A 20971-nucleotide genomic window follows, 5' to 3' on the forward strand; every position below is an offset into this window, starting at 1 on the left:
GTTGGAAATGGTCATCAGTGAGGGACGACTTGTAAAAAATCAAAGAATAAGGCCTTCTACATCCTGAGACTCACCAGGACAGAGTCTAAAAGTACACCAAATGATCCACTCAACGTTCATTTAAAAAAACCATGAAACTAAGACCGTATTCTTGAACGACACATCTTCAACCAGGCTTATGTAATATTCACGAAGTTCTAAAAAATATGCAAAAAAACAATAACTAGGATTTCCACCAAGTTTTGTTTTCTTTTTAAAGTGGGCTCCACGCCCAGTGTGGAGCCCCAGTGTGGGGCTTGAGCTCATGATCCGGAGTACAAGACCTGAGCTGAGATCAAGAGTCAGATACTTAACCAATTGAGTCACCCAGGGGCCCCGATTTCCAATAGTTTTAAAGTACATGGAGGTGGTGGTGGGCAGGGGAGGGGGATTCTGAGTAACCAAGTCACCTGACATTGGTGCAACTAAATGCACTGAGCCTTCCATGTAAGCTCCATGTGCGGCAGCTCAGGCCAGGCCTCCTCGGACATAGTACAAAAAGCCTGGAGGCCGTGCCCAGATCTCCAGAGTTCTGAGCTGGGTGTGCATACACCCAGCCCCTGACAGGCTGTGGGATGCATTTTTCAGTTGAACCCAACCTGGGAGGAATGAAAATATTCAGAAGTCATAAAGTAGCGAGGAGTGCCCAGAGTGAAAGGTTGCACCGTAAATCTAAAATAAATATAATTAAACTAAGAAGACGGAACTGAAAGGCCACCCATTCCCATCCTCTTGCCGTGTGCCACAATTCTAATACATTGAATCTCACTGATTCTTCTATTCTACACAGGCTGGTAGCCATTTTGTTTGTGATGTTATCAAGGGATATATTCTTTGCCAGGAAATATTACACAGACTGGTCTAAGAACAGGGTGGAAAAAGCAGATATTGTAATAAGAAAGAAAGGAAGGAAGGCCTAAGGAAGGAAGAAAGAGAAAAGAAGAAAGAAAGAAAAAGAAAGAAGGAAGGAAAGGTAGGAAGGTAGGCAGGCCGGCCAGGACACAGAAAGGAAATGTGATAATAATGTTCAGGGCAAAAAGAGAAGAGCACTTTGCCTACCTCTGTTGTAACAATTTGACCACTGACACATGTAGACAAAAGAAGGACAGTTCTGGGGCACCTGGGTGGCTCAGTGGGTTAAGCCTCTGCCTTCAGCTCAGGTCGTGATCTCGCGATCCTGGGATCGAGCCCGGCATCGGGCTCTCTGCTTGGCAGGGAGCCTGCTTCCCCCTCTCTCTGCCTGCCTCTCTGCCTACTTGTGATCTGTCAGATGGATAAATAAAATCTTAAAAAAAAAAAAAAGAAGTACATATGTGTATTTCCACATCTGTTGCTAGATCTTGTTTTAGCTGGGGAGGGGTACGTGGTTAGGGGGAGCATATATACTATATATACAGTATCTTTCAAATTTGCACAGAAGACAGCGTGGCTGTTTCAAGTATGAGTTTTCTTTTCTTCTTTTCTTTTCTTTTTTTTTTTAGAGAAAGAACACAGGGCTAGTTGATCTGAATAGCTGTTAAAGAAGGAAAAGCCTGCTTGGAGTACTTAGAAATAATACAATATTACTTCATGATAGGGTCCCCCAGAATGTTTCCTCTGGAATAACCGTTTTAGGAGGTATCCAAAGAAAAAGGGGTACGGTGATCAAACCACTTCAAAGACAATGACAGCTCTTGAGAAAAGAAATCTGATCTATTGTGTTTACCCTGGTACTTCTTAAACTAATTATTAGGGTACAGATTAGTGTTTTTCTCCAGAAACATCTATGCACATTTCAATAACGCGTGTTTTTTGGTCACCCTGATAGATACTGAGTTGGTTTTAAATGTGGGGAAGTGTGGCATATAATTAAGAAACATCTTTTCCTGGCAGGCAGGCAACCTGCAAGTCTCAAGAAAAATTTCAACCATGTGAGACTCATTTTGAGATATAATTTGCCCTCCTGTGACATTTGGTATTACTGACAACCTCTACAGGCCTAAATGCCTAAGCTATAAAACAAAGTAAGAAGAGTATTCTTGTGACTTAAATTCCATGTCCCGTCACTTGGAACATGGACCCCCACTCAGGATTCTGAATTATATAGCAAACTTCACGTTCTCATTACACAATCTATGGATGCAACTGGAAAATGGAATTAAGAGTCTGCCCCACCCTCTGACCCTCTCTCTTCAAAGGCGATCTGAGAGCATGACCAAAACCAACTCAATTCTGCATTGAGGTGTCCACTCTGCGTCATTCCTAGAATCTGAGAATGGTTCTGGAATCAACCTTCAGAGTCTTAAAAATCTGGTCAGAATTTTCAGGAAGATTGAATTACTCCCCCACCCCCTGCCTGCCCCTGCAACTCCAACCAAAAGACTGCCTTGTTCATGATGATTTGAGCTGCCTCCCAGATAGAATTTCCCCAGACCTTCCACGTGTACAAGGATTCGCAAAGTGAGGGCTTCTGCTTTGACAGAACATACTCTTCCAGGAGCTAGAGCTAGGACTCCATCAACTGCAAGAGCTCCTTCTGTAAGGAAGTGAAGCCTACCAATCCCCAGGGCAGAGGTCAGCATTGAAAAGAATAAGAGAGAGAAGAATTATGCAAATCTAGTCAGCCAAGGGCGGCTAAGGGCAGAAGGTCCCAGAAGTTAGCAGTACTTCCTGGTATTCAGGGCTGGATCTGAGAGGCAGGTGGACAATGTGTAAAAGACCAGGGCTCATTTTAGGGGGTGGGTTTAACTTCCAGCCTCTGTACAGCTGGGGTCCCTAGACTAGACGTTCGAAAGAAAAGGGAAGGCCAAATGTCTGGTTCCGAGGCTGCGTGTTGACAGACTTACCTCAACTTCCACCTTTGTGAAGGGCTGGCAGAAAGTAAGCATACAAAGCTGAATGCTGAAGAGAGAAAAAGAGCAGGCCATCTTTATGTGGTAAGACAAGTATCAACTAATATTATTACTCAACGATCCTTTCTTTGTACACGAGCACCGTCATGTCACACTTCATATATATTCCGCATTTATGTGTGTCACTGGGCCGCTGTAGCACGGGCTTGAACAAGTGTTCGTGATGTTCAAAAGTCAAATCACTAAATGCAATACCAAATAGGTCCTTGTGAGTCAGAGCTGCGGCTCAGCATGCTAACTCCCAAATTTGAGGTCTCGTAGGCCCAGACCCTAGAGGATCTACCGAGGCCACATTTTAAGGTATGTGAATGTGTTATGAGTAGAACATTACATTTCTAAACTCTTTTCTGATATGAAAAAGAAAAAGAAAAAAGAAATCAGAGGGCCTTTCCCTAACAGCAGAAACTTTATCATAATTTCCCAGTTAATAGTCAGTGTTTTAGTTATGGAGAAATTTTCTTTCACTGCAAAGCTAGAAAAAAGACAAAGGCTTTAAAGTGATTATAACCAACACTCTCAAGGAACATTTCTGGGACAGTTGTTTCTATGTGTGGCTTCCTAATACATGTTTAGACTATTGGGATGGGACATCAATGGGATTTTTATTTTACCTCATTTAGACAGATGAGGTGGCTGAATGGCTTCATCTACATGTTTAAGAAAACAGCCAACCTGTTTTTGCTCTTAAGAAACTAAAATTGGGGCACCTGGGTGGCTCAGTTGGTGAAGCATCTTACTTTTTTTTAATTTTTAAATTTTTTTATAAACATATAATGTATTATTAGCCTCAGGGGTACAGGTGAATCACCAGGTTTACATACTTCACAACACTCACCTTAGCACATACCCTCCCCAATGTCCATAACCCCACCACCCTATCCCTACCCCCCTACACCTGGCAACCCTCAGTATGTTTTGTGCCTACACCTGGCAACCCTCAGTATGTTTTGTGAGATTAAGAGTCTCTTATCGTTTATCTCCCTCCTGATCCCATCTTGTTTCATTTATTCTTTTCCTACCCCTAAACCCCCCATGTTGCATCTCCACTTCCTCATATCAGGGAGATCATATAATAGTTGTCTTTCTCTGCTTGACTTATTTCACTAAGCATGATACCCTCTAGTTCCATCCACATCATTGCAAATGGCAAGATTTCATTTCTTTTGATGGCTGCATAGTATTCCATTGTGTATATATACCACATCTTCTATCCATTCATCTGTTGATGGACATCTAGGTTCTTTCCATGGTTTGGCTATTGTGGACATTGATGCTATAAACATTCGGGTGCACGTGCCCCTTTGGATCACTACATTTGTATCTTTGGGGTGATACCCAGTAGTGCAATTGCTGGGTCATAGGGTAGTTCTATTTTCAACATTTTGAGGAAGCTCCATGATGTTTTCCAGAGTGGCTGCACCAGCTTGCATCCCCACCAACAGTGTGGGAGGATTCCCCTTTCTCTGCATCCTCGCCAGCATCTGTCATTTCCTGACTTGTTAATTTTAGCCATTCTGACTGGTGTAAGGTGGTATCTCATTGTGGTTTTGATTTGTATTTCCCTGAACGCATCTAACTCTTGATTTTGGCTCAGATCACAATCTCAGGTTCCTGAGACGGAGCCCTATGTTAGGCTCTCCACTCAGTGGGGAGTCTGTTTGAGATTCTCTCTCTCCCTCTGCCTCTCCCCACTCCTGTGCTCTATCATCTCTCTCTTAAAAAAAAAAGAAAGAAAGAAAGAAAGAAACTAAAATATGATTTATCTATTAAAAATTCCTTAAGGGACATACCTCAGAGAAGAAATTTAGAAATTTAAACAAGGAATTTAGTTAAAAGAAGGAATTTAGGTAGATGTACCAATTCCATATATAATTCTAAATTGTGAATGTAAGTATCAGTTCTCAAATTTTCCATCTGAGAGGAAAACAATCTTTTACTATCAACCACAAGCAAGCAAAAGCAATCCACATTATTTACCATGAAGTAAATTATTCTTGAATTATCTAAATTGAGATTTGGAATTTAGTGATTCAAACAGATAAATCTGTTTGGAAAATTCTGACTGCTGTAAGAAAGAAAGAAAGACAAAGACAGGAAGGAAGTTAGGGTGGATGGGAGAGATAGGGGGCGGGGATGGAGGAAGGAAGGAAGGAGTCAGGCATAAAACCTGTGTTGTCTACACTACACACAAACCAAACACCTCTTGGACCCACACAAAAAAGCTTTTCCATAGCTTCCCCTTCTCTTTTTTTTTTTAAAAAGATTTTATTATTTATTTATTTGACAGAGACAGATCACAAGTAGGCAGAGAGGCAGGCAGAGAGAGAAAGGAGGAAGCAGGCTCCCTGCTGAGCAGAGAGCCCGATGCGGGACTCGATCCCAGGACCCTGAGATCATGACCCGAGCCGAAGGCTGCGGCCTAACCCACTGAGCCACCCAGGCGCCCCGCTTCCCCTTCTCTTAAGTGTACTCGCTAAGTTTACTACCCCTCTCCCTTAGGCTATTTGCCTTAGTATAGACTCTCTTCCTTAGAATCTCAGTCTAGACTTGCCCTTAGAGCGAGGGCAACTGAGGAAACGGACTCGACAGTAACAGTACAGTGTTAACTACGCCATGAAACCCACTGGAAGATAGAAGTGGAAATGAGAGTCACCCCGGGCAGGTACAACGTGGCATCTGGACAAAAGAAAATCGTGCCTTTTGAGGATTTTGTGTTTATCAGTTCTAAGAAATCTTCACCTCTGGAAAAATGTTTTTGCTCTCTTTTTTTGATCGCCCTCTTCTATATTCTTTTTCCCTTTATCACACACGTCCCAGGTTAGAAGGCTGGATTAACCCAGCCACTCCATTTTCTATCCTGATTCCCCTTCCAGGAAGGCCTTCCTGTATTTGTGCTGCCACACAAGTTACACAAGGCACACTGACCACGCAGGTCACTGTGGCCATAAGGAGCTTAAACTGTAAAGGCCACGAAGACAACACACCTCAGGACACACACCTCAGGACACCCAGATTTTAGGCGCTTCCTTTTCTATAATGCTTTCGTACAGTTTGCTCCTCCTCAGTGGCCCTTGTCTAAAAAGCTGAAAACCAGGAACTCAAGATCAACAGTGACATGAAACATGTATTCTGGCCAAAGGAATAAACCGATTTCCAGAGGCGTTAAAGATCACATAATGCCTAGATGTCCTTCGCAATCGATGGTCTTTATTTCGAGTGTCACTTACTTTGACTATGAAGGACCCAAGCATAATAGGAACGTATGTGCCTCACGTGTTAATAACCACTAATGCATGTAACTGGCCTGTCAGTTACCTACTCTGATTTAAACTTATTATTTCAGTGCAATTCACACATGGAGAAAATTGGTATGCAGTAAAAAAAAAAAAAAAAAAATCAGACTTTCATATGTTATTGGGATGATCTAAGGAAGTCACAAGGTACTTACACAAGGCAAATGAGGATTCCCTTTAAATATGTCCAAGTGGTTGTCTGTGCATCAACAATGTTATGTAAACTCTGTGTTCAGTATCAAAAGGCACTGCTGGGGAAGGCCCAAGGCAAAGCCCTCCAATCCAGGCATTTTATACAAGGCTCTCACCGCAGTGTGGATGGGCTCAGACTTAATCCAGGGGGAAGTCAATCAAAGGTCTTGAGGGAAAGTAAGATTCTACATGTTCTGTTCTTTCTAAAGGTCTGTTTCACTTTAGCTGGCTTACTGGTGAGCTGTTTCTCTCCTCTCTTAAATGTTTATAGAAACTGCTGATCCGCATGCTTTTAGAATCCAAGAACGGAACTGAAAGCTTAGCTATTTTCTCAGCTCAGATCAGACACATCACGGCTATTTCAGGCCCTATGACGCAATGGCCCCGGACTGCTTAAACCGATAGAGTAAAACAACAATGGAGACACCAGCTAACATGTCAAGCCAGCAATGGAAATAAAACTACAAGATTAAAGCTAAGTAGGATGCAAACCAGATCACTGGACTGGTTCTTAAGAATTGGTAGATACACGCTTGAGACCCATAAGACATGGCAGACAGAATTCTGCACATGGGAGGGGCTGGGGGTTTAATAGGCAAGAGAGTGATGCTCTCTACAGAGACTTCTCGGTTACAAGATTTTAGGAGCTGATTAGAAATCTTTACTTTTAGGGGCACCTGGGTGGCTTAGTCGGTTGGGAGTCTGACTCTTGATTTCAGCTCAAGTCCTGATATCAGGGTTGTGAGATCGAGCCCTGCGTCAGGCTCCGGCTCTAGCTCAGTGGGTGGAGTCTACTTGTCCCTCTCCCTATCCCTCGGTTCCACATACCCTCTCTCTCTCTCTCAAATAAATACATAAATAAATAAAAGCTTAAAAAAAGAGAAATCTTTACTTTTACAAAAAAACAAGGCTTATTTAAAAAAAAAGGAATAAATGATCTTTTTTTTCTTCACTTGAATAAAATTCAAATAAACCAATAATAAAGAGAAGTGACTTACAATGTATATCCTTGCCATGTCCAAGTCACGGTATCCTACAATAACAGAAGTATTTAGACTGTCAGTTCAGTGAAAAAATGCCAAATAAAAGCCAAATCTTTAAAAAAGATCTTATTTTAATATTGGTATTCACATACTTTCCTTCTAAATTAAAAGCAGTATGTTGAAATGTAAAACTAGACTATTATCAGCAGGGCATTACTCTGTGAATTCTTGGATTATGTATCGACATACCAAAATCCGTTTTCCATATGTAACCACCTATCTTTTTATGGAATTAAGTTGCTCTTAATTTTTAATAAAACTATATGCATGTTAGCTATCTTTCTCCTAATATGAACATAGCTAGGTAATTAATTTGCTAACAAAACCCAGAATATAACCGTTCTCAACCAAAGGCGGTGGGGGAGGCAGGTATTTGGAACAGATTAAAGTAATACATAGTGAAAGAATTTCAGTAGGTGTCAAATAGGCAGAAGTATAAGTAAATTTTGATGGATTCTAATTTTTTTAACCACGGATATCAAAAGTTTGAGAAGCTACTGAAAGAAAAGCTGACTTGAGCAAGAACTCTTGACCTTAAGTAACACAGGTAGCTAATTATAGCCTGCCTTTTTATGTAAAGTCTCTAGTAGGGAAAGTTCCTCTAAGAACCAAAACAGATTCCAGAAAATCTTTCTTTAGGGAAATGGTGGCACTGTCCATATCCAGAGGACGACAGTGTACCTGGCTGGAGCAGAAAGACTGTCTCCTAGGCCAACTATGCACTTGCTGTAGGATGACAGGTTCTTTCCCTATCTATCTTCGTATTTAAGTTACTTGCTAAGAGTCACACGGCTAGTCAGTATTGAGCCAGAAATGAAACACCAAGCCAACCCTAAATTTACCCTGCTACACCAGTTATCCTTTCAACAATAACCACTGAATCAGGAAAAGTCTCCTTTGGGGCTTAGTGAAAATCACAAACAATATGCAAGTCTTCTGCTACCTGGTCTAAGAAGACCTTGAATCTGAGACTTACTGGTACCATTACCTAGACAACAGAGTAGAAGCTAAAGAAATGCTCTCCTGGAGCTTAGTAACAGCAGAGACAGAATATAATATTGGTGTTCCCAAGTACATGCCTATCTTGCAAACTTCTAAATCCTTCACATGGCAAGGGGAATGGGATCTGCCCATGTTCATCCATGGTATGTCTATTCAGGACTTTATTCAAAGATTAAAAGGGGTGCTAGAAAATTTGTGCTGTTGGGAACGTCTGAGATTTTTGCCACTGTAAAACACAATGCTTACCAGCTTGTTTGGGTATCTGAGGAGGATCGGCTGCACCGGAACCCCGGGAATGAAGGCTCCTATAACCACAGTGAAATATTATAGCATCTTCCTTACAGGACTATACAGTTTACAGTGAAGAAAATTAATAATAAGCAATATGCCTTTCCTTACTGGTTTAAGAGTACACATAAACTATTTGCTAAAGGTTGGTAAATCCCTAGTGTTTACCGAAACGAGAGCGTTCTAAAATTCAGTTATGAAACCGAAATATTTATGTTATGCCCAAGTTGCTGAAAATATTTATTTACATCTCCATGTGTTCTCATTTTCCAAATACTCATTATTCAAAACAATAATTATTAAATTATTTTTTATAATAAAAATATAAAAATTTTTAATTTTTTATAAAAAAATCATTATTCAAAAAAATACTCATTATTTTACAAGACCAAGAGAAACTGAGGAGAACAAATAAATAAATAAAATACAAATAAAATAAAAAGTAAATAAAAGCAAATACCTGGGAGCAAAGACTATCCCACTTACTAGAAGTGAGTTCTAACTTTGGCTCTGGGCAGTCTAGCAGTTAATACAAAAACATGTTAAAGCATTACCAGTTACTAGGAAATTATGTATGAAATTACACATTACTATGAAATTAGTGACTTTATAATTTTTTATTAAAAAAGGAGTAAAGCAAAGAATGCATTTGAAGGCTTTATAATGATCACCAAAATAGTATTCTACTGGATAATGCAGGAACTGGAGTGCCTATAAGAGTATCCTTGGAGGAAAAGAAAAATCTGTCAGTGGTTTCTGTGTGTGTACATGTGTGTGCACGTACACAACTGGATACAATATCAAATATGATTCACACACACACACACACGCACATATGCACAATAATCCAAGGAAGAAGGGGTTATGAAACTAAAACAGAAAGTAAAGGAGTGAGTTTTGAGGATTTGCAATGTTAAAAACTTTCTACTGGGAAACGCCCAGCACAAACAAGCTGTTTTGTGTATTAGTATCAAATCATTTGAGAAACCGTTCATATTTTGTTATAGTACATAACTTAATTGATCTCACCTGGTTTAAAAGTAATCAAACAGGAACGATTAGTACAAGTACCTTCTGGGAAAACTAGTATCTTGGGAGAAAAGGAATACGTAGATTTAATATTTCAGTCTAATTAATAGATTACCTCTTTACTCATTCTTATGAATTCACAAAGAGCTGCCAATTCTTATAATACAAAAGTGAAATAAAAGGCTAATATTTGATGCTATGGAAAGTTAGAATCGGGTTATCCAGTTTTCCTCTAAAATCACTATTGTCTGACCATTGGGAAAATTAGTAAATGGATTAAATCTCTGAATAGAAAATACATTTAATAAATGTTTCTTAATGACGATGCTAATGATTTGGATAAACTTAAAAGAAGATGCACGCCCTAGGTCATGGCCAAAGAGGACATTAAATTCTTTCCTCTCCTGCTATTCATCCTTAACCAAATCATTACTACTTCCTTGTTTCTGTTTTCCCATTCAAGGATCTTCACTCCTACAACATACAGTTCAGGGATATTTGGAGGAGGGAAAAAGGAGAAAATACTTACAACACGCTTTATGCTTACTTGGGTTAGTAGACATATGGAATACAATTCAGTATCTTTTTTGAGAAAGTATTTTTAGCTTTTAACATAGTCTTTTCTGTTCTTCATGTGAAAGTCACACAGTACAGTTAGTTTCCCCATTAAGTGAACAAGCTGGATTTTCTGAAGCTTTTAGAATTTGGCAATGATTGAATCACTAAGTACATAAAATAAAAACAGAAAGTTCCTGTACCCACAGTAGTTAGTATGTGTAATTATTTGGTATTTTTTTAAAATGATAATTAGAAAGGGAAAACATTATCAGGCAAAAGTGCTACCACAATGGGTTATTTATAAAATAAAAATGATAAGTGTATGCAATTTTACCCCCCAATTTAAAAACAAAAACAGGTTTCCTATCACAACTGGTTACAATATCAAATACGGTTCCTTCAATGGAAACTCTATAGCTACTCTATTAATGAGTGGATACAGTATAAATCATAACATCTCCGACCTGGAAGGGGGCATTAAAAGCCATCGAGTATGCCAATGCTTGAATTCTTTCTACAATATCCCCCCCAAGTGGTTGCTTAGTCAGTGCCTGAAAATTCTTACTATTTCAGATCAGATCATTGTACATCTGGACAGAAAGTTCCTTGAGATGAGCTGAAGTCTTACCAATTTGTTAACTTTGGCCTACCAGTCCTAGATAGAGTCCCTGGATCCAAAGAGAAAAACTGAACCCTTATTCCAAGTGCTGTTTCTTCCTGGTCACTTTTTAAAAATCATTCCCCACATGCCCTGGTTTCTAAACTTCCTGGTGGATTTAGAAACCCACATATTCCTCTTGGTATTTTAACATCTACTCATCATCATGGGTGGCCAGATCACTGCAGATCATGAGTCCTGCTAGAGTCCCCTGCTTATACCCAGGACAAGGTAGAGCGTTACTGACCAGAATAACCCAGGAGGCTCCCTTTATCCAGAAAATATTGCCCTTCCCCCAATTTCAAAAGGCATTCTAGGTGATGGGGTTAGTAAGATGGTTTGAAGTCTGAAAAAGTTCTATAAGTGATTCTGATGTACCCCCTGAAGTGAAAAGTCCTGCCTAAATAAACTCTGGACAAAATTAAGATGATAATCGCTTTTGAAAAATAAATAAATAAACCTACCATATTATTGAGCAGAATTGAGCTTTGATATTTTGTCTTTAAGATAATAAATAAATTCAGAGGTGGAGAATTACTTTTTATGACATAAAGCAAAAATTGTTTCAGAGTTTGGAGGATAAGAGAGAATGATATATTTAATCCCATGGAGTTTCTCATAGGGAAGAGGACTTTTTAATACTTACTCATCTGTTCTGTTTCTCTTAAGCTGAAGACACCCAGCATGGGTGTCCCCAGATGCTGCCATCTGTGGGTCTAAATGATTTCCACATATGCAGTAAGTAAACTCGTAATATATCTAAATGGACATTTACCTGTGGCCATTGCCCTCCTGATGTTGCTCGCCTTACTATTTCATTTATTGTGTTTTTTCGAGAGTCCGGATCCACCCGGGACACCAGCACTGGCTGCAGAGCTCTTAACAGTCCTTTAAGACAAACAAAAGGTCAGAACCAAGTCTTTTTTTTTTTTTTTTTTTTGGCTAAAGCTACCATAGCAATGATACTGGATAAATCATAAAACAATTTTTATGTAAAGTTAAAATATAGCAAATTAAAGAGAACTTTTTAAAAAAACCTGTTTTAATTCACAGTTTATAAGAAGGGTCTTGCTTTTTTTTTATATACATACAAGGATATCATTGATATAACAGAAGTTAGCAGCAAGAATATAAAAGGAAACAAATGCAGTTTTCTCCCTGATGGTCTTCTTCCTCAACTGACAAGCAACCTTTGGAATATATACTACAAGATTATCTTGTTTTATTTTAGGAATAGCCTGACAACTGACTATGTGAATTCCGAGCACACACAGGTAGGGAGCAATTATTAATTTTATTAACATGTTCAGCACGCCAGGCTTCTAAGTGGGGAGCTTTCTCATACATGCATAATAAACCTCAGTTTACTGAAAATCTTTTTTTTTTAACATGTTTATTTATTTATTTGTTTATTTGACACAGAGAGAGAGACAGCGAGAGAGGGGACAGAAGCAGGGGGAGCAGGGCACCCAATGCGGGGCTTGATTCCAGGACTCAGGACCCCAGGATCACAACATGAGCTGAAGGCAGATGCTTAAAGACTGAGCCACTCAAGTGCCCCAATTTACTGAAAATCTACTGCTAAATAGTTTTTCATGAAAATGCCATATTATACAAAGCAAGGTGGTTACACTGGGAAAAAAAAAAAAAAGAGGGACGGTGGGGGGAAGAAGAGAAAGAGTGTGTATGTGCATTTTTCTTAGCTGAGTGACAAAGTAGCAGGAACTATGCTATTTCTCCAGAGTGCCAAGGTAACATAAGGCAAATTCCACACCTACTCTCTTGCCACTGGATGCTTGCAATAACCTTGGGACGACTGGGAGCGGTTGCTTAGAGACCCGCACCCTAGGGAGGGACCAAAGCATCTGGTGGGATACACATCTCACTGACTTCATTATTTTTTATGGCAGGAGGCACTTATTGCTCCACATCATACTTTTCAAAGAGTTTCACGTTGGTCCCTCATGGAGACTCTGGGGCAATAATAAGCAAACAGAGTTAAGAGGAAAGACTTCATGTGTCTATCAGCCTAAAACCCCAAAGAGAAATTCGTGAAATAGCATGTAACCAGTGTTTTCACAAATTCTTCAGTTACATTCTCTCTCTCGAAAAATCAAACACGTTTGAGACTTGAAAGCTGGTCTTTCTAGCTAGGTATACAAACACAAAGCAGTGATGGTACGGTGACAAAAATAAGAATTTGAAAGAATTCTAAGGGTACAGACAGGGAGGTCTCTAACCTTTACCATAAATTCCTTCCTTCCATATAGTTCCTCACTAGAAGTAAGGAAATAGTAAGTGTTTCATTATTTGAGAGTTTTTAAAAAGCCCACTGATAAACGACAGTTTGGTGTTTGTTTTGTTTTAACGCGAACCATGAGCATGAAAATATCTATGTTGTCTTACAAGTACTTACTGCCAATCAGAGGAACCTGTGCATTCTCGTTTCGAGAGACCATTGAGGGCAACCCGGCTACGACACAGGCGATCCCATCAAAGAATGTGGAATGGGGGGCAGCGACAAAAATCGGGGCCTCCATGGGTCTCGCTACCTTTCCCTTCACAGTAACTATGAACCCCATTGAAAAGAACATGGCATGACCCAGAATCTTCAAAATTGGTTGACTGATTTTCCTTTGGAAAAAAATACAAAAAAAAAAAAAAGACAGAAAGGAAGAAAAGAAAAGACACAATTAGTCTTGCTAATCTCAGCTAACAGCAGGGCTTTGCTCTAAAACACAACACAAAAACCCAAACGTGTCTGAATACTTCATTTTAAAATATGAGCTAAGAATAGCTTGCAGTTATACGAAGCATTCTTTTCACCAGGCACTATTCTAAGGAATTTAGATTTCTTTAATCCTCAGCCCACTTTTATGAAATGGGAATTATTTATTAGCACCCTTATTTTGCAGCTGGGAAACTGAGGCAGAGAGAAGCGAAATTTCCCAAGGATGTATGGCTAATAAGTGACTCCACTGACAACACACATCCCCCACTGAGAAGCCCACGTGAATACAGTCCTTCAGAGCAGACACCTTGGGAACGTACATTTGGGTAAAAAAGATGCTACTATCTCCCCCAAAGACTTTTGGAACTCTCGTGCAGGTGACCTGCATTAGACACACGAGACAAATAAGACCCAGTCTTAGTCCTTGAGAAGCTCAACTGAATAGGGAGACAAAAACCCACTTCTAGACATGCAAACACAGAATAGGCATCTGAGATTGTGAATAAGCATACAGCTTTTCATGGAAAGCAAAACATGTGCATTTCCTATAACATAGCTAATGGGAGGCTTAAAAAATAGGCTTCCTGGGATGCCTGTGTGGCACAGTTGGTTAAGGGGCTGCCTTCGGCTCAGGTCATGATCCCAGTGTCCTGGGATAGAGTCCCACTTTGGGTTCCTTGCTCAGTGGGGAGCCTGCTTCTCCCTCTGCCACTCTGTCTGCCTGTGAGCGCTCTCTCTCTGACAAATAAATAAATAAAATCTTTTTTAAAACATTGGCTTCCTGTCTAACTCTCTCAACAGTCTTGTCAAATGCAGCGAGGGGCTAGGAAGCAACCGGCCACTGAGGAAGTTTTGCTGTAAGGAGAAAGTAAGACACAGAGAACCAAAACACTTTTCCAGAGGGCACGGGGAAAAGACTGTATCTCTCCTTCTTGCTCTTTCCAGTTCAGATGTCTATTTACCTAAGAATAAAAAGCTCACCCCGTTAACTAAATTTCCACACCTACTATTTTTGATTTACAGCGATGTAAATTCTGACAATTGCATTCTAAAATATCCCATGTTCAAAGCTGTTAGACACTTCCACTTAAGTGATTTCAAAAAGGCTAAAAGTTGGGTGCTGCATAATTAACGTCAATGTTACCTGTTTGAGAATAAGTGGAGATACTTGCTTAATTGGCAAAAATAGAACTTTTTTTTCCCCTAACATTTATTAAATCCGTTTTCTGGATTCTTGGACTATTCCCTCCATTATTATAGGGCTCCATAAGCCATGAATGATAGAAACCAAAGGTGTAATTGAAAGGGATGGGCACATCATGGAAAAAACAAAAAACAAAAAACAAAAAACAAAATCCAAAAAACGAACCTCTCATAAAGTAATTTTTAGTGACATACAACCTTGAGCTCTAAAACAAAGCGGTGCAATTTCCAAGGATTGAGGTGGTATTAGTTCTCTGGGGACACTGCCAGCCTTGGATTCAGTAACCAGCCTTGGGCTGAATGTTGACATTTATTTACTAGAACAGGAACTGGATGGTGAATTGCATATTTTTAAAAGTTTCTAGAACAGTGGTTTTCAAAAATTTTTGGAGGACATTCTCCTTTGAGATTTGGATGGAAGGAATGGACCCTGCTGCAAAGAAAAAAAAAATGTGCACAATTTTAGAAAGTTCGACAGTGCCCTAAAACTCAGCAATGGCTTCCCATTCCAAGGAATGCACATTTTAAAAGGCTTCACTCTCAGGATAAACATAAGGCAACAAGTTGGCTCTGTCCCAGGAGAGTAAACTTTGACCAGTAACTTTGTTAATTTGTGATAAGTCTATTCTCTAACACCCCCCTAATGAGATAATGCTCAAGAAGCAATTCCATTCTGCTTCTACACGGATGTTTTAAAAAGCTAGGCTCTACTGATTAAGAATTAAACTGTGATTAACAATAATCACTGAAGTATTCAATACACTGTAACTGACCTGCCTAATTATGCCACTGCAGAAAATACTATGAAGGGACAAAAGCAAATGTCAAGACTGAGGCAGAGCAGAAGAAAGGCATTTTTCAGCTGTAATAGTTTCAGGCCTACTACCTGGGTCTTCCAGAACAAGGGATCTATCGCTTTTCAGCAATAACTCAGAAAACCATATTTTAATACTAGGAAATTATAGCTTCACCAGATTATCCTGAGGTGCTCAGGCAGCAATTTCTCCAAACGATGAATTAATAACCGTTTCATCTGAGAAATGGAAATAAATGGGGACTACTGAGTTGGCAGCAGTAGCTAAAGCTATCGATCGATGACTGAACTATGGTAAACTCTTCTTTATTTGATTTACCTAACATTTAGACATTATTCTTTCTTACCTCCTCCAGCCAGTTATTGGATGGGTCAGCTTTTCGGGACAGCATACAGTTGAAAGGGCGGCAAATGGCCAGGCAAGTAGTACAATTAATGTGACCAACAAGGCGCGGATTGGAAGCAGGATAATTCCAAGAAAGAAAATCTGAAAGCACAAAGTTACAAAAAAAAAAAAAAAATAGATGAATGGACAGTATTTTAATGTTCTGGCTATCAACCAGAAACACAGAAGAGCAACGTTTTGTGTCATTTTTGTGTTCATTAAAGGATGAATTGAATATTACCCCACGCCAGACATGAATCTCAGCTCAAAGAAAAATAATGTACTATATCCTGCTGTACACCACCTACAATATAGCAAAAGCAACAGTGAAGAAAACCAGGCACTATAAGAACACCTGATCTGTTTGTTAAGGGAAGTGACTAGAGGATGTTGGGGAAACACAGTATCTCACTACGCAGTCAGGGAAAGCTTCCTGGAGGAGTTGAAGGCTGAATGGTCTTGAAAGACAAGCAGAAGCTAACAAGGTAAGAGGGGAAATTGGTTTTTGAGAGCTATCGATAGAAGGAAGAGTGTTAATGAAGGTATTAGAGTGTGAATGAGTAAGTGCGTTATTTTATAGACCTGCCAGTCCTTTATAACTAACGACAATAAGAAGATGGAGAAGGAAAAAATAAAATAAAAAACAAGTAAGAATAAGAATGAAAGTTAGTAAGAATGGCCAATAATACATGAATGCTTATTATATAGTGGACGCAAGAAGCACTTGGCATATAGGGACCCATTTGATTCCTATCACCTTAGGCTGTTTTACATATGGGAAAAGAACGGCACAAAGGAACTTAGGTGATGCTACTTAAGATCATACTTACTAAGTGGGGGGAAGGGTTGAACACAGCTTGGTTACAAAGCCTTTGCTCTTAATCCTATACCATATTGACTTTTTTTTCCTAAAAGATTTAAAAAATTTATTTGTCAGAGAGAGGGAGAGAGAGCGCACACACAAGCAGGGGGAGCGGCAGAGGCAGAGGCAGAGGGAAAAGCAGGCTCCCTGCTGAGCAAGGGCCCAATCCGGGATGCGATCCCAGGACCCTGGGATCATGACCTGAGCCAAAGGCAGATGCTTAATTGACTGAGCCACCCAGGCATCCCACCATATTGACTTTTTTCATGCATGCTAAATTATCCTTCTATTAGCCAACCACACTATTCAAACAGCGCTGTCCTTCTGCTTTTCCTGGCCCTTAATGTGATCTGGGCATCATCAAACAATTTATGAGGAACACTAAAATGATCCTACTTTTCTGTCAGACAATTTAACATCTAGTTTGATCTCTGTCAAATTATGTGTGTGCATGTGTGCGTGTTTGAAGTCAAAATTATACAAGGAAATGCACAGCTCTTCAGTAGATAGCTGAGGTTTTTTGTTTTTTTTTTAAGATTTTATTTATTTATTTGACAGACAGAGATCACAAGCAGACAGAAAGAGAGGAGAAAGCAGGCTCCCTGTGGAGCAGAGAGCCCGATGTGGGGCTCGATCCCAGGACTCTGGGATCATGACCTGAGCTGAAGGCAGAGGCTTTAACCCACTGAGCCACCCAGGTGCCCAGCTTAGTGAGTTTTCATAAATGTATGCTCTTGTACCTACCACCACCGCAATCAAGACACAGACGATGCCTGTCCTCCAGTCACCTCGGGTCTCTTCAACCGATGCGAGATTTCTATCACCAGAGATTAGTTTTGTCTGTTCTTGAACGTCATATGAAGGAACCATACATTATGCATTCTTATGTGTCTAAGCTTCTTTCACTTCACGTATTGTTTTTGTAATTCAATTATGTGATTTTGCAAATGAGTATTTCATTATTTTTGATTGCAGAGTATGATTCCACTGTATGCCTATGGGGCAATTTATTTAGTCTTCTGTTGATCAATCTTTGGCTTGTTTCCAGTCGAGGGCTCTTATGATTGAAGCCCCTATGAACATTCTTGTACAAATCTTTTCGCAGATACGTGTTTTCCTTTCTCATCCTGGGAGGGGAATTGCTGGGTTACAGACAGTTCAACTTGATAAGAAACTGCCAAAGTACTCTCCACAGTGGTTGTAATAGTTCCAAGTGTTACTGGCAACGTAGGAGAATTTTGGTCACTTGCCAACATTTGGTCTTAGGATGCTTTTTTAAAAAATCAACTTTATCAAGGCATAATTTATATAAAATAAAAATGCATCTACTTTAAGTGTGCAGATTATGAAGTTTTTTTTTTTAAGATTTTATTTATTTATTTGACACAGAGAGAGAGGTCACGAGTAGGCAGAGAGGCAGGTAGAGAGGAGGAAGCAGGCTCCCCGCTGAGCAGAGAGCCTGATGCAGGGCTCGATCCCAGGACCCTGAGACCATGACCGGAGCTGAAGGCAGAGGCTTAACCCTCTGAGCCACCCAAGCGCCCCAGAATATGAGTTCTTCAAATATATTTCCCTAAGCAAACACCACGGCAGTCAAGATACAGAACAGTCCGATCACCCAAAAAAGTTCCTTTATGCCTCTCAGCAGTCGGAACACCCTCCCTGGCCCTTGGCAGCTGGTGACAGGCTCCTTTTCACCCTAGTTTTGCCTGTTCTAGATTGTCATATAGAAATCACCCAGTAGGTGTTCTTTTTATGTCTGGCTTCTTTCCCTTCAAATCATTGAGATTCTCCCACGTCGTCATTATGTACCAGTAGTGAACCCTTTTCAACGGCAGAGTTACTATTCCACTGTATGAATATACCATGATTCATTTATCCATTCCTCTTTGTATGGATATTTAGCTATTAAGAATATAGCTCTCATGGACATTAATGTTCAAGTCTCTGTGTGGACATAGATTTTGACTTCATCAGGATTGAAACTGTTGGGTCAGGGTACAGTTAACTTATTATTTTTTTTAAGATTTTATTTATTTGAGAGAGAGAGAGAGCATGAGCAGGGGAAGAGGCAGATGGAGAGAGCAGACTCTCCACTGAGCAAGGAGTCCTAGGTGGGGCTCAATCCCAGCACCCTGGGATTATGACCTGAGCCGAAGGTAGACGTGTAAACTGAGCCACCCAGGCGCCCCCGGGTATGATTAACTTTATAAGAAACTGCCCCATTGTTTTTCCAGTGGTTGTATCATCTTACCTCACCAACAAAGTATAAAAAGTTTTTGTTGCTCCATGTCCTCATCAACATTTGGTGTTGTCAGTCTTTGTAGCCATTCACGTGGGTATAAAATAATATCTCACGTGGCCTTCATGCACATTTCCTTGATGAACAGTGTGGTTGCACACATTCTTCGTGTGCTTATTGGTGACTCCCTTAACTCTTTATAAGTGTCTGTTCAAGTCTTTGGCCCATTTTTACAGGTTTGTTTCCTTATCAATTTGTAGGAGTTCATTTTATGTTCCACATACAAGACCTTTGTCATTATATGCACTGAAATATTTTCTCCCAGTCCATGCCTTGCCTTTTCATTTTCTTTTTTCTTTTTTTAAGATTTTATTTATTAATTTGACAAAGAGAGTTCACAAGTAGGCAGAGCAGCAGGCGGGGGCGAGAGGGGGGGAGCAGCCTCCCTACTGAGCAGAGAGCCTGATGTGGGGCTTGATCCCAGGACCCTAGGATCATGACCTGAGCCGAAGGCAGAGGCTTAACCCACTGAGCCACCCAGGCACCCCGCCTTTTCATTTTCTTAATGGAATCTTTTGATGAGAAGAATTTTAATTCTGATGTACACTAATTTATCAATTTTTAGTTTTAGTTTTCTGGGTCATTTCTAAGAAATCTTTACTTACCTCCAGGCCATGATGATATTTTATATTCTCTTCTTCTAGAAGCTGTATGGTGTTAGCTTTTTTCAGTCCATGATCCATGTTAAATTACTTTCTGTGTGTGGTATGCACTAGGGATCGAGGTTAGTTTTCATCCATAGCCTCTATCTGGTTGTCCCAACACCATTTGTTGAAAAGACTTGATACCCGATAATGAATTTTCCTGACAACTTTATCAAAAATCAATCAAACACATATGTGTGGGCTCTCCGTTATGTTTCGTTGCTTGGTTCATCTGCTCCTCTGTCTATACCCCATTCTCTCAACTCTGCAGTTTTTGTGTGTGTGTGTGTGTGTGTGTGTGTGTGTGTGTTTTAAGTCTTGAAATCGGGTACTGTGTTCTGCAGCGTTTTCTTCTTCAAACTTTTTTGGGGCTACTCTAGTTCCTTTGCATTTTCACATATATTTCAGAATTAATTTGTTGTCAGTTTCTACCCAAACAAAAAAGTATATTGGGATTTTTATTAGGGTTTCATTGAATCTATAGGTCAATTTGGGAGAAATTATCACCATGATAATATTGACTCTTCCAATTTACAAACATAACATATCTCTCCACTTATGTAGTTTCATTAATTCCTCACAACAGTGTTTTGTTGTTTTCAATGGTTTGGTTAAATATATTCCTAATTGTTCAATGTTATTTTATTGCTATTATAAACAAGATAATTTAATTTCACATGGCAATTGTTTGTTACTAGTATACAGACATGTAAGTGGTTTTAAGTTTTAATCTTGTGTCCTATAACCTAGCCAAGTTCAGTTACTAGTTCTGTTAGCCACTTTGTAGGTTCTTTAGAATGTTCTACATATACAGACATGATATCTGTGAAATAAACAGAATTTTTCCTTTCTTTTTGTATTTTTAATTTTTTTAAATTTTATTTTAAATTCTAGTTAGGGGAACATTACAGTGTCCTCCTAGTTTCAGATGTGCAATAATTCCATGCATCACCCAGTGCTCATCAGGAAGAGTGCCTTCCTTACTCCCATCACCTGTCTTACCAATCCCCCCACCCACTTCCCCTTCAGTAACAACT

General features: G+C 39.7%; 1 protein-coding gene across 3 annotated transcripts in view; it reads right to left on the reverse strand.

The window, feature by feature from the left end:
- The window catches only part of LPCAT2 (lysophosphatidylcholine acyltransferase 2), a 65173-nt gene that overhangs the window by 37465 nt on the left and 6737 nt on the right, over positions 1-20971 (reverse strand). For 2 of the 3 annotated variants that reach the window (XM_044256123.1, XM_044256122.1), the window contains exons 2-8: positions 16089-16228; positions 13410-13627; positions 11769-11881; positions 9778-9838; positions 8707-8765; positions 7414-7448; positions 2865-2919 (exon numbers count right to left, since the gene is read on the reverse strand). In XM_044256123.1, the coding sequence (XP_044112058.1) occupies positions 2865-2919; positions 7414-7448; positions 8707-8765; positions 9778-9838; positions 11769-11881; positions 13410-13627; positions 16089-16228 (681 nt within the window). Of the gene's footprint in view, positions 1-2864; positions 2920-7413; positions 7449-8706; positions 8766-9777; positions 9839-11768; positions 11882-13409; positions 13628-15898; positions 16055-16088; positions 16229-20971 lie in introns of those variants that run through there. The other variant, XM_044256124.1, reaches the window with a different exon arrangement.

The sequence above is a fragment of the Neovison vison genome, chromosome 7 (genome assembly GCF_020171115.1).
Source record: "Neovison vison isolate M4711 chromosome 7, ASM_NN_V1, whole genome shotgun sequence".
Lineage (NCBI taxonomy): Eukaryota > Metazoa > Chordata > Mammalia > Carnivora > Mustelidae > Neogale > Neogale vison.